Raw genomic sequence first — 13,769 nt, forward strand, 5'->3', positions numbered from 1 at the left:
CTCAACACATAACACTCCCTCCCTCAAAAGGATGTATATTTTCAATTAAAAAAAAAAAGCTGTTAGGACTTCCCTGGTGGTGCAGTGGTTAAAAATCCGCCTGCCAATGCAGGGGACACGGGTTTGAGCCCTGCTCCAGGAAGATCCCACATGCCGCAGAGCAACTAAGCCCATGCGCCACAACTACTGAGCCTGTGCTCTAGAGCCCATGCTCCGCAACGAGAGAAGCCACCGCAATGAGAAACCCGCGCCCTACAACAAATAGTAGCCCCTGCTCGCCACAACTAGAGAAAGCCCACACGCAGCAATGAAGACTCGATGCAACCAAAAATAATTTTTTTTAAAAAGCTGTTATAAGATTGCATAATACATATATTATGCATAAGAAAACATTCAGTCTTCGTAACAATGAGGTCCCATGATTCCAAGAATTATTAGTACACTAGAGACCCCCTAAAGTGCCTTTCTCACAGTTTATGTCGAAGATCTTAATAGATGACACAGCTTTATAAGGAGATCTTTGATGTCTGAGGTGGACACTGAAAGGGGCCTGGTTTCTGTTCTACATGGAATGTGATAGTGGAGCCCTGGTGAAGTAACAGTATTGCATATAACTATTTAAATAACAATAGTAACCACTACAGCAATATCACCCTCCTCTGAATTTCCATAATGACCTCTCTGTACTGCTCTGAGGTCATTCACCTTATTTCTTTTTTTTTTTAATTTATTTATTTTATTTATTTTATTTTTGGCTGTGTTGGGTCTTCGTTGCTCTGTGCGGGCTTTCTCTAGTTGCGGCGAGCAGGGGCTACTCTCCCTTGTGGTCTGCGGGCTTCTTATTGCGGTGGCTTCTCTTGTTGCAGAGCACGGGCTCTAGGCGCATGGGCTTCAGTAGTCATGGCTCGCAGGCTCAGTAGTTGTGGCTCGCGGGCTCTAGAGCGCGGGCTCAGTAGTTGTGGTGCATGGGCTCAGTAGTTGTGGCGCACGGGCTTAGTTGCTCTGCGGCATGTGGGATCTTCCCGGAGCAGGGCTGGAACCCATGTCCCCTGCATTGGCAGGCAGACTCCTGACCACTGCACCACCAGGGAAGCCCCACCTTACGTCTATGTATTTGGTTGTTGTGGTTGTTGTTGCTCACTGAGCAGCTTGTGGGATCTCAGTTCCCCAACCAGGGATCAAACCGGGGTCAATGGCAGTGGAAGCCCAAGTCTTAACAACTGGACCGCCAGGGAATTCCGTACGTATTTGTTTTCTATTACCGCTCGACTGTCCTCTCCTCAAGGGCGAGTTCAGTGTCTTAGTGCCACTTTCTAGCTCCCTCAGTTGTCAGCACATCGTAGGCACTCATTAAATGTTTGCTGAATAATGATTAAACTGATTTATTCTCATTAATGCATTTTATTCATTCGACAAATATTATTTGAGTGCCTACCATATGCCAAACACTGTTCTAGATGAGGATGAACAGAAGGGGGAAAAAATCACTGTCTGATCAAAATGTTCTAAAATTGACTGTGACGATGGGTGCATAGATCTGTGAATATACTAAAAGCCATTAAACTGTACACTTCAAACAGGTGAATCGTATGGTATGTGAATTATATCTCAATAAAACTATTTTTGAAAAAAGTAAATGCAACCTTAAAAAGGGTTGAGATACTAGTGGCTTTCTTCTATTGTAAAATTAAGATAAAACTGTATACTTTTCTGTAGTTCTGTATTTTCAGTCTTTTAACATGATAAGTCTGTTATTTTTATAATTGGAAAGTAATAAACGTTGTATAAAAAAGACACACACAAAAAACCACTGCCCTCTGGGATGGACTGCTTAACAGGTACAGGGCTTTCTTTTGGGATATGATGCAAATGTTGTAGAACTAGACAGAGGTGGTAGCTGCACAACATTGTGAATATCCCAAATACCAATGAACTGTTCGCTTTAAAGTGGGTAATTTTATGTTACATGAATTATACCCCAATTAAAAAAAAATCACTGTCCTCCTAAAGCTTACATTGTAATGGAGAGAAGAAAGACAATAATCAAACACTATATATGGTATACAAAATATCCATCGACACTGAGTGCAGATATCACGGTATATCCACACAATGGAACAAATTACTGGCCACAAGGACCAGAAAGGGTGTGCAGAAAGAATTACAGGATTCTCAAACAGCCTCTACTCAGAGACAAGTGCAAAAGACAGTGAGGCTTTCCCAGGAATGAAGGGCTCTGCCATCCCTCCCCAGTCTTGCTTAACCGCTGAATTTTCATTTTCAAGTATTTTTCACAGAGATTACTCAAACTAATAAGGCATATAATTGACACTCAATAAATGTTTATGACTGCTGTTGAATGATACTTGTAAACTGAATTAAGCTCTTTGAAAGAAAAGGTTATGAGAGATTATGGAAAACAGTTTAGCCATGTAGATGACATATTCGCCAGGCAGGAGAATGGGCTGAGAAGTAGAGGAATTTCTAGAATACTCTATGACTGCTGAATGGCTCGGGATTATGTTCTCTCTTAACTTGAACCTGGGGTGTCTGTGTCTACATGCCAGAATCAGGCTCTGTCTGTTCTCTTCCAGTACTCTAACATCCAGAGTCAAATTCCCTGGGAAAGACAGTAGTAATCCAGTCAACAAGTAGAAGAAAATCAGGAAGGAGGAAAAAAAATTCCAGAAGCTACCAGAAAACAGATCATCCTCCAGTGAAGTCAAGCCAGAGGTCAGGTGCTTACGTATGGTGGGTATACATACTTCTCTGCCCAAGGACACCAAGCTAACCTCACAAACTTGTCAAAGAGAGCCTCTTAATTACTGGCCAAAAGCCATTGAAAAGAGGGGCAAAATGAACAAAACATCCTCCAGGGAAACATCCACCCTTTCCTGCCTCCAAAAGTTCCTCTGTGTCCCTTCCCATAGGTGTTTCCAATTCTTCTTGCCTGGAGCTCTGTACATCCTTGTTTTCTTTCCCTCCTTTGTGGTCTCACCCATTAGCTTGCCTCTGGTTGCCCCTCACTGATCAAATGTGCTCAATACATTTAGCAGTTCTAACCTCAGCCAGAGATAATCTCTTGGGAGCTCTTCCCAAAGCAGACAGGACTCCCCTGAAAAGTCCAGCCAGCCATCAGAAGGCTTCCATGTGACACAATCTGCAGGATAAACTCAAGAGTGGTACAGCCAGGAGATGCATCCACAGGGAAAACATACACTGTCAACTTAATAAGAAATCTGCCTTTTATATTAACCCTGACTCAAAAAGCCAAATGTTTGCTGAATTCCAAAAAAAAATCAATCACTTCAAGGAACTGACCAGAAAAAATTAGAATCACACAAACTGGAGGTAACTTGAAATAGTTAAAGATAGGTTCCCTGAAAAGCTGACTCACAGTGGTTTTGATGGCTTGTATGTGTCAAATTTTAAACAGCCTTGGACTAAACAAAATAGCCTCCCAGGTTAAATGCCAGGAGCCTGTTACAACTGAATGAGCCCAAGGCTGAGAGAGCTCAGAAGATGCGGAGCAGAAACCAGAGGCACATAATAGGGGCTCTTTCATCTTCCTGTTTGTCTGAGTCATCCTCAATCCTGGTTTCCCAGTAATACATACAATGCCCTCCCCTTACTACTATTACTAAACAAAAGGGGCTTTTACTTGAGTTTCTATGAGTAAAAGGTGGGGGAGGTGGAGGGAGCCTTTGCTGTTCTACCAATTACTGCTTATTATTTTGACAGACAGCTCCTAAGCAGATCCACAGGAATTTTTTTTGGTTACATTTTTTAATATGGCACCTAATAAGTGACTGTAAATATATTTGTGTTCTGACCAGAATTTGCCAAAGGGCTAACTAGCCACAGCACCAAAATTAGTCCTTACATTATAAAAGTTTGACCATTCAAAGAGAAAAATGGGGAAGTTCCACAATTTAGAAGATTATGATCCCCAGGCTCCTGACCTATTGACCAGTTAAGTCCTGAGGGGTTTCTGCCAGCCTGTTTGAAACAGAGATCCTGGAAAGAGCAAGCCCCAGAAAGGTGCCCTAGACCAGGAAGCGGAAGACAAGGCCAAGGGGTCACCAGCAGGGGAGTCTAAGACAGAAGGAGCACAAAAATGGGGCAGACCAGCACAGGCAGTTTGTGGTCAAGGATTCTCATACAGTACAAAAACATCCTCTGCTCTTTTCCATTCCTGAATCCCACTAGAATAATGTCTCTTTTAGCCAATTAAAAAAAAAAAAAAAAAAAAAAAGCCAAGTCCCAGTATTTTGAGCCACACTATTCTGGGACTGTAAACAAGCGAAGCAGCCAAACAACGTGATGGGTCTTCTTAAAGGAACGGTCTCAGTGACATGAGGTCCACCACTGACTCACCGAAGGAAGGACTTGAAGACTCACCTTGGCCTTCCCTTTCAGTCAGGGACCAAGGCTGTCTATTTCTGAGTCCAGGAGGGCCTGCCCCAGGGGACACTTTCTTAGCTTCTCATTGACCACTCCTGGGTCACTGGGCTTCCCTATCACCCTGCATGTTCAGCAGGAGGGATTTAACTTCAGGAGTCTTTTGGCATGAAAAGCTCCGCAGATCTGCTACCATCAGGGGCCAGTCAGCATGAAGATGAAACGGGCAATTGCTTGCCAGTGTGCTGCTCTATTCTCTTGGAAAGAGGGAAGTTATAGGAGGTTTGTAGAAAAGAGACAGTGGAGAATAAAGTGGTTGTGAAAGAAAAACCTGTATGGGGTTTAAATATTTATATATATATTAAAGTTATATATAGACATATAATTTTATTATATACATATATATGATTTTTTTCACCTTTTCTCTGTGAGTACAAATATTCTGGTAAGACAAGATGTCTGCATCCCTCACAAGACTCAACCGATAGGAAAATACTACCCCCTACCTCCACTAAGAACTCTAACTGTTAGAACTTTATTCTTCTAACCTTTGATTTATTTGCTAAGGGTGTCCTCTCTAACTTCAAGAGATTACAGATGACTTGTCAGTGTGGATCATTTACTTATTGCGGCTCTAAATAAAGGGTCCATGAGTCATTTGGTTTTCCAAGTACAGTTCCACTAAGGTCTAGAAAAATCAATGAATACAACACAGAAAGTCTAACCATTTCACTAGAAAGGTTACAAAATATGCCAAAAGAGAATACTGATTTCAGTTAAATTACCTCTGAGGAATGAACAGAACCAAAAGAGGGAGGAAAACGTGGTGTATTGGTTACATGTTCTCCACTTCACTGGAATCCAGATCTCCTATCACGTCGAACCTTCATCTCTTAGATGAGTTTTCGCAATCTCAGCACTCTTGACATTTTGTACAAAATAATTCTTCATGTGGGGGTTGCCCTATGCCTTTTTTTGTGTGTGGTATGTGGGCCTCTCCCGTTGCGGAGCACAGGCTCCGGACACGCAGGCTCAGTGGCCATGGCTCACGGGCCCAGCCGCTCCGCGGCACGTGGGATCTTCCCGGACCGGGGCACAAACCCGTGTCCCCTGCATCGGCAGGCAGACGCCCAACCACTGCGCCACCAGGGAGGCCCTGCCCTATGCCTTTTAAGATATTTAGCAGCATCCTGGCCTCTATCCACTAGCCAGTAGCACATAATCCCCATCCCCCAGCTGTGACAACCAGAGATGTCTCCAAACATTGCCCAATGCCCCCTGCGGGAGCAAAATCTCTCCTGGCTGAGAACTACTGTGTTAGACAATACCAAATGAGATTATTTTAACTCTCTTTATTGTGTGAATTGAGTTCTTAAAGTTTTATCAATTTAAGTCAATAAAACCTGGGGTATTAGGCAGGTGTTATTTGCACAAACCAAATGCCTAGGAGTCACCACTGAGTTATCGCATTCCCTCACCCCTCCACCTAATATATCAGCATTCCCGTTTCACATCCAAACTTTTTCCCAAATTCATCAATGTCTTTCCATGTCACCATGTCACTGATCGCACCAAACTGAAGCCACCTCTCCCCTCAGCATCTTCAATAGCCTCCTAAGTGGTTTCCCTGCTTTCCCTCTTGTCCTCCCACAGTCACTACAATCTAGTCTTCACACCAGCTCCTGTGACCTTCTAGCATAAAGCAGTCTGGTGCTTCCCATTACACTTAAAATCCACACTTATTTCCCTGGCCTACAAGGCCCCACAGGATGTGGCACCCGCTTACCTCTGCACCTCTATCCTCACCACTCTCTCCAGCTCACTCCAGCCACACAGGCATTCTTTCTCTACTCAAACATGCCATCCCACCTGCTTTCTGTTCTCATTCCCCTCTGTCTGGAGGTCTATTTCCCCAGGTAGTATTAACCATCAGGTCTTTGCTTAAAAGTCACCTTTACAATGAAACCTTCCCTAACTATCCGGCAAAAGTGGCTTCCCAGTCACTCTTCCTTGATTATACATCTGAACCACCTTTTTATGTGTTTGACATGTGTGAACTCTGCTTTCCTGGAGCCTAGAAAATGCCTGGCACCAGAACATATACTCAGTAAATGTGATGAATGAATGAATGTCTTTGGCTAGTAGGCCAGATGTGTCCATTTAAAAGCCACCAATGGGGGCTTCCCTGGTGGCGCAGTGGTTGGGAGTCTGCCTGCCAATGCAGGGGACACGGGTTCGAGCCCTGGTCTGGGAGGATCCCACATGCTGCGGAGCAATTAAGCCCGTGCACCACGGCTGCTGAGCCTGCGCGTCTGGAGCCTGTGCTCCGCGGCAGGACAGGCCGCCACAGTGAGAGGCCCGCGCACCGCAATGAAGAGTGGACCCCGCTTTGTCACCACCAAAAGGAAGCTTTTTGTCCTTTTAGGTTTTCCAAAAGAAACTAAATAATACTCAAATCACAAACAACAAATCTTAGGAGACTCTAGGCCAGAGAATTTGAGGGAACCACACATAAGAGTAACAGCCTACAAGCTACTAAAATAATCCCTATGTACTAAACTGAAAATGATCAAAACCCACAAATGCCTAGAAACATGAAAAGAAAAACAAAGTTGGGGCCTAAATCATGGAATCTTCACTGCTACGAGGAAGGAGTTCTTCAGTGGTAACGTCTTGCATTTATATAGAGCTATGTTTCATTTGATTCTCACAGCAGCCATGAGGAACTGGTGAGTTGATGCTATTGACCAGAATGAAGTTTGATTAGAAAGTTTAAATGACCTAGTGAGACAGAACAGGAGTATCACAGAGCAAGGATCTTAGATCGCAAATCCTCTGCCACTAATCGTAACTTGATCTTGGCAAGTCACTTCATCTCTCTGTGTTTCAGTGTCCTCATCTAGAAAATACAATGCTATATACGAAATGCTTGTATCCCCCTGAAATGCATATGCTGAAATCTAACCCCCAAGGTGATGGCATTAGGAGGTAAGGCCTGTGAGAGGTGATTATGTCATGAGGGTAGAACCCCTATGAATAGGATTAGTGCCCTTATAAAAGAGACCCCAGAGAGCTTCTTTCTGCAATATGAGGACACAGCGAGAAGACAGCTGTCATGAACCAAGCCCTCATCAGACACTAAATCTGTCAGTGCCATGATTTTGAACTTCCCAGCCTCTAGAACTGTGAGAAATAGACTTCTGTTGTTTCTAAGCCACCCCATCTATGCTATTCTGTCATAGCAGCCCAACTGACTAAGACATACAACTTACTTCATAGGGTGTGGTAGGCTGAAATTGCCCCCCCCCCAGCCCACCCCCGAAGATGTCCACATCCTAATGCCCAGAACCTGTGAATACGTCACTTCACGGGGCAAAAAGGCTCTGCAGATGTGACTGAATTAAGGACCTTGAGGTGGGGAGATTACACTGGATTATCCAAGTGGATCCAATGTAACCACAAAGACCTTGTGAGAGGAAGGCAGAAGGGCCACAGAGAGGCAAGTGACAACAGAAGAAAAAAGACAGAGAAAGGGATTGGAAGATGTTAACACTACCAGCTTTGAAGCTGGATGATGGGGCCACAAGCCAAAGTACGTGGGAGGCCTCTTGAAGCTAGAAAGATAAGGAAACACATTCTTCCCTAGAGCTTCCAGAAGGAACACAGCCCTATCAGGTCCATTTTAGGACTTCTGACCTCCAACCAATGAGAGAATAAACTTGTGTTGCTTTAAGCCACTAAATATGTGGTAATTTGTTACAGCAACAGTAAGAAACTAATACACAGAGTTCTCATCAGGACTCAATGAGCTCAAATGCTAAGAACAGTGCCAAGCACCACAGTAAGAGCTCTTGAAATTTTAACTATCATGAGCCAAGACCAGAACCCAGGGGAGACTCATAGAAGTACTGCAGAAGCTAAGAAAATAAGGTTCAGGAATTTGGTAATATCAATCTAAATTTAAAATGTACGTATCATTTGACAAAAAGATTCCATTTCTAAATAGATTTATAGGATATTCAACACATCCTTGGTTGTAATAACACAAATATCCCTTAATAGGCTAAAATTGTAGAAAAACCATTCAACAGAGTACTAGGCAGCCTTTAAATACTGAGGTAGACCTCAATGTGCTGATAAGGAAAGTTCTACAAGATGTATCCTTCAGTGAAAAACAGCCAAGGACAGAACAGCAAGTGTATCAGAATCCCTTTTTGTTGAAAAATTAAAAGGATACATATATATATTCGTAAGTATACGTGAAAAAACTCTAGAAGTGCATGTAGTTAACTGTTAATAATGATTGTTCTAACGAAGGAGACTAAGGGTATGAAGCAGGAGGGAAACTTGTCATTGTATCCCTTTCAAATGATTTTAGTTTTGTTTTTTTCTTTTACTAAGTATGTATGTGATATTCATTTCTAAAAAACTGAGGTTGAGACGTGACATCACCAATCAAGTATTTATGCCCTGACACCATGCCCACCATTGTACGTGATCCAGGGCACAAGACGTGGTCCTGCTCTCCAGGAGTCTACAATTTAGGGGAATTCACCATCTAGATTTATATCAGACAATCATCTCTCTAATTGTTTTAGACATTCACATTAGAAAAGTGAACTAGATATTTCCTCCAAGTACTCTTCCACCATGACCCTATGAGAACAAGTCACCACCCAAAATTCTTGTCCCATCCATTAGTCCCAACCAGTGCTTCTTACAATTAATAAACTGTTATTTCCGGGGAAGTGGTCACTGTTTATGAAGGGAGAAATCTTTACAAAACAGCCTAATTATATACACATTACACACTACAAGAAAAAAAGGTGGATTTGTCTGCTTCGGTACACTTCCTTATATTTTCTTAGTTCTCTGCTAAGAAATATGTATCAGTGCTACAAAAAGAAAAAAGAAAATACATCCTCCTCCCCTCAAAAAATACTCTTTTTGGTGCTGACACAATATCCACTGGTCCATCCCAAATCTTCCTCTCATTTTACAAAAGTGACAACAATTCGAAGTATGACTTTCCAAAGGCTGACATTAAAGAGAACTGGTGGCAAAACCAACAGGAATCATCCAAATCCAAGTGTTCCATTTGTAAAACATTTAGTGCACACTGTCACCCAATTAGAGCAGAATCCATCGAGGAGACATTATTGCTAGCACGGGAGGCAGAATGGGATCTGGCTCACTCTTCCATAACTCTATTAGTTCCTCTCAACCAAGCAAGAAAGCCCGTGTTAGCTAAGTATTTAGCTGACAGTAGACGTACACAGAAAGCATGACATAATTCATTTCCATAACCTTATCTAAGGTGGAGAAAGACAGATGAAAAATACTCACTGGGTAATTAGAAAGTTTTCAAGCGGTAACTTACGAAGGTACTCCTCCAACCTGGAGACTTGAGGAGTCATCACAGCTCAAAGTACTGAATGTACCACAAACACTTCCTGATACTGACAAACACAACAAAGTGGTACTGGACTCCACGTGCCAGGCCCTGTGATAAGGGCCTTTCCATTTCTATTCCTAATTTCTTTGAATCCTCTCAACTATTGCTGCCATGCAGAAGTGAAATTGAGGCATGGAGTTTAAATAACTTGCCCTTGGTTATACAGCCAGTGAGTGACGCCAGGATGTGAAATGAAGCAGTCTTCATTTGAAAGTATAGACATGATCATTGTACTACCTTCACTACCCCTTCCCCAATCGCCCCTGTCACACACTTCCATCTCCCCAACTTGCTCCTATCAGACACCACCCTCTCCCCAGCTCAAAATCAAATCAAATATTCTCCAGTCCTTCTGTAATCCCAGATGCCCTTACTGGCTTCTATTGATCAGAAGCCAATACATGAAAATAAGAGGTCATCTGGAGAGGATGCTACCCTTACGAAAAGCCACTTTTCAAACACCTGTCGCTAAACGGAGTTAGCAGGGTGACGACTTACAGCTTTGCACTCCTATGGGACCCACCAGAAGTCAGTGTCTCTTGCCCTGCACACACACAGTCCCTCCTCATTCACACGTATTCACAACTTGCCAAAGTGCTCTCATTGAGAAAACGGTTCTAAATCAGTTCTTCCTGATAATAAGCCTAAAAATAAGAATGACAGCTACCACACACTGAGCGTTCATTAGGTAACAGGCTTTACAGACACTGTGTCATTTCATCCTCACTATAACCCAGGGAACTAGGCACTGTCCCCAGTTTATAAATGAGAAAACTAAGGCTCAGAGAGGTAAAGTAATTCAGCCCAAGGTCATGCAGCTGGTAAGAAACTAAATCTGACTCCACACAGATTTAAGCTTTCTGGGGTCTTGCCTCTTACTGATAAAAATGCGAGCTCCTCCTGGACCTCCCCCGAGAGCCAGCTGCCAACATCGGATGGGTTCCGCCACCACATGAATCCTACTACCACTGAGCGCTTACCTGAATTTCTTCATTCTCATCTACTAGGAGGAAACTCACAACCTTCTCAGTCATCTTCTTCCTCTTGGTGTCCTCATCCATCCCTTCTTCCTCCAGCAACTCCTGGACCTTAGCCACATGGTACACAGTAACAGGGTGCCTCCTTTTGTTACCCCCAGAATGAGTCCTCTTCTGGCACTCCAGGCACAAGTTGATTTTACAGGTCTGGCACCTCACGACCGCCCTCTGCTTCATACCTGGAGAATGCCCACTGGGGCCCTTGCAGGGGTCACAGTAAGGGATGTGGCCAGCTTTGAGTCTGATCCGCTCATGGTTTCTCAGGCGCTCCTGCCGATGGAGCTCCTCCTCGCAGCGGAGACACTGCAGGCTGCAGCACTCGTCACACTCGAAGACGGCTTCGTCAGTCCCGCTACAGGTGTAACTCTCCTGGCACAACAGCCCAGGGTTCAGGCCCTTCTCTGCTGGGGAAGTCTGTGCACTCATATTCAGACCGGGAAGGAAAGCACCTACCATATAACGGTACCTGGGCTTTCCCCAGAAGTGAAGACAAAGGCGTTGAGTCCGAAGACTGAGCACAGCCTCCACAGGGTTCTGAACACCCTTAAAAAAAATGTTTTTAAAAAAACATTCAATGTCTTATTAGAATTCTTCACACATTTACAAATGTTTGGATGTTTAATTTCCTGCTGCCAAGACTCCTGAATCAGCAGCAACGTTGACTTGGTTTGATAGTTTCATCCTCCATAAAGTGCAGGCAAATATGTGGTTAAAATTAACTTGAGAGGGTCTGTTATGGCTATCTGAGAGAGATCTGATGGGTTCACTGAGGTGGGCGCATGCATGGGGCCTCAGACACAAGGTTTTGGTAATGAAAGAGAGTGGTCAGGAGCTTTTCAATATTATGCAGCTCAAGTCAGTATTTCAGAGGATACCTAGAATAGAGGCAGGAAAAGGATTTCACTCATCTAAAAACAAAAATGCACCTTAAAAAAAAAAAAAAAGATTGTGATTAAATAGGCCAAAACTCCCAAGAGAACTCTCACTCTCACTTGTAAAAATCACACTGGCTCATTCTGATCCTAGAAATTTCTCCTCAAAATCATGGTTAAGCCCGCTCCTTTTGAAAACAACCACTACCTCTAGTCTCAAGGCATTTAAGAAACTGTGTTGCTTTATTGCCCAGACTGAAATTCTCTGCTCCCTCAGTTATTAAATTAAGAATCAAAAGCACTAAGCAAATAGTCCTTGGAGGGACAACCCTCTGCACCCCTACCTGCACCCCACAATTGGGAGAGGTGGAGAAAGACGCTTGTAAAAAGCTAAAGAAACAATAATAATAAACTTTAGCTCCATCAAAGTCCTGTGCAGATCCAATTAACCTTGTGACTGGATTGCTTCAACTCTAGACAGATGCCTATTAACGACTCTAAACCTGGAAACAAGAGTCACCATTCCATGTTTAAAAACAATTAAAAACAATTATTGTACTTCCTTTTGTCTAACTGCAAAAAAAAGGGAGCAACAGGAGACAGAATTCCTCCACTATGGCCCACTGCAAAGCCAGGCCTGAAGTGAGTTAAAACAAATAATTCTTCTCTTTGTCACTCAAAACCCAACTTTAAAATAGCTTAAAAAAAGAGAGAGAAAGAAAGAAAGAAAATAGATAGATAACTGGGGCAAGAAAGGGGCTTTCTGTCACAATCATATTCCTAACTCCCCTTCGCCTCGACACCCAAACTAACGCTCCAAGGAAATGTAAAGCCCTCCTTTCGGGTATTCACTCCTCCCATACAGTAATCAATCTATCCATCTTATTTTTAGATAAACAAGGAAGGCGAAAGGAGTGACTAGGAGACCTTATTTACACCCTAATCACAGAAGTGCCCAACCAGCTCCCACAACGTTAATAAAAATCAAAATTTGTCACAATTGAGAAAAAAATAAAACCAACCTTCAAAAAGATACCTCTCCGCCCACCAGACCCAAGCAAACAGTCTGCCCACTCGGCCTCCCACCTCGACGCCTCTCTCCAGCCGGGGATTCCTCACCCTTCCTTCCTTCCGGACACCACCACCACAACCCGAGGGGCAGGAGCACGGTCTAAGAACAAAGAAGGTCCCCCCAAATCCCCCCCACGCTGGCAGAGGCCAGAGCCGAATCCATTGTTTATACCACCCCACCCCCACCTCCACCCCCACCTCCACCCCCGCCGCACCCGCCCCCCCCTTCCTCCCGGGGAAGGAGGGAGCTCCAGGGCTAGCGTTCGTCCGGCGCAGGGCCGTGCCCTTCCCTCCCCGACCGCGGCGTCCCGGGAACCCCACCACGAAGCAGCTCTGCTGCGGCGAGGCGGCGTCGGGGGACCCCGGGGCGCCGGTGCAGACGGAGGCTGTTCCTCAGGGCACCGGTGGATCCATCCTCCTCTCCATCTCCACCCCCCTCCTCCTTCGCTACCTCCCGGGCTTCCTCCTCTCCTGTTGTCAGTTAGGATCAGCTGATCTGAGTGAACTTCTCCCTGCTCGGACTAACAGGAAGGCGTGACCGGTGCAGCCCAGTGAGGGAGGAGCGGGAGAGGTGGAGCCTGACGCCGGCGAGGGCGGAGAAGGATGCGCGTAGCCTCCTGGGAAATGTAGTTCTCAGGAGGCGCGTCCTTCCCCAACTTACCGGAAGTGAAGCCCCTGAATGACTACAACTCCCAGTACCGAAAACGCTGCTCTTGCGAAGAGGCGGTAGAGACTGCCCTTCGAGCATTATGGGACTTGGAGTTTTTGCGGTGACTGTGGTTTCCGCAGGTTTCAGCACGTTGTTTTGGGTAGTGGCCAGAGAAGGAGTGGCACTAAATTAGAGAACTGATGTAATATGTACTATAGGCGAGGCAAATAATACGATTTCACGTAACCCTTAATGCACACCATTCCTTCAGGAATGTATAAAAA

At 44.4% G+C, this 13,769-nt stretch overlaps 1 protein-coding gene across 6 annotated transcripts in view; it reads right to left on the reverse strand.

Annotated features, from left to right (window-relative positions):
* The window catches only part of ZFYVE1 (zinc finger FYVE-type containing 1), a 50,339-nt gene extending 36,989 nt beyond the window's left edge, over positions 1–13,350 (reverse strand). The window contains exons 1-2 of one of the 6 annotated variants that reach the window (XM_081229301.1): positions 13,158–13,350; positions 10,837–11,768 (exon numbers count right to left, since the gene is read on the reverse strand). In XM_081229301.1, coding sequence (XP_081085427.1) covers positions 10,837–11,349 — 513 coding nt within the window. In that variant the 5' untranslated portion in view covers positions 11,350–11,768; positions 13,158–13,350. Of the gene's footprint in view, positions 1–10,836; positions 11,820–12,851; positions 12,956–13,157 lie in introns of those variants that run through there. The other 5 variants (XM_081229302.1, XM_081229305.1, XM_081229304.1 and 2 more) reach the window with 5 other exon arrangements.
* Between the last annotated feature and the right edge of the window lie 419 nt (positions 13,351–13,769).

Source organism: Mesoplodon bidens (genome assembly GCF_964165515.1).
Source record: "Mesoplodon bidens genome assembly, chromosome: 3".
In the NCBI taxonomy this organism is placed as follows: Eukaryota; Metazoa; Chordata; class Mammalia; order Artiodactyla; family Ziphiidae; genus Mesoplodon; species Mesoplodon bidens.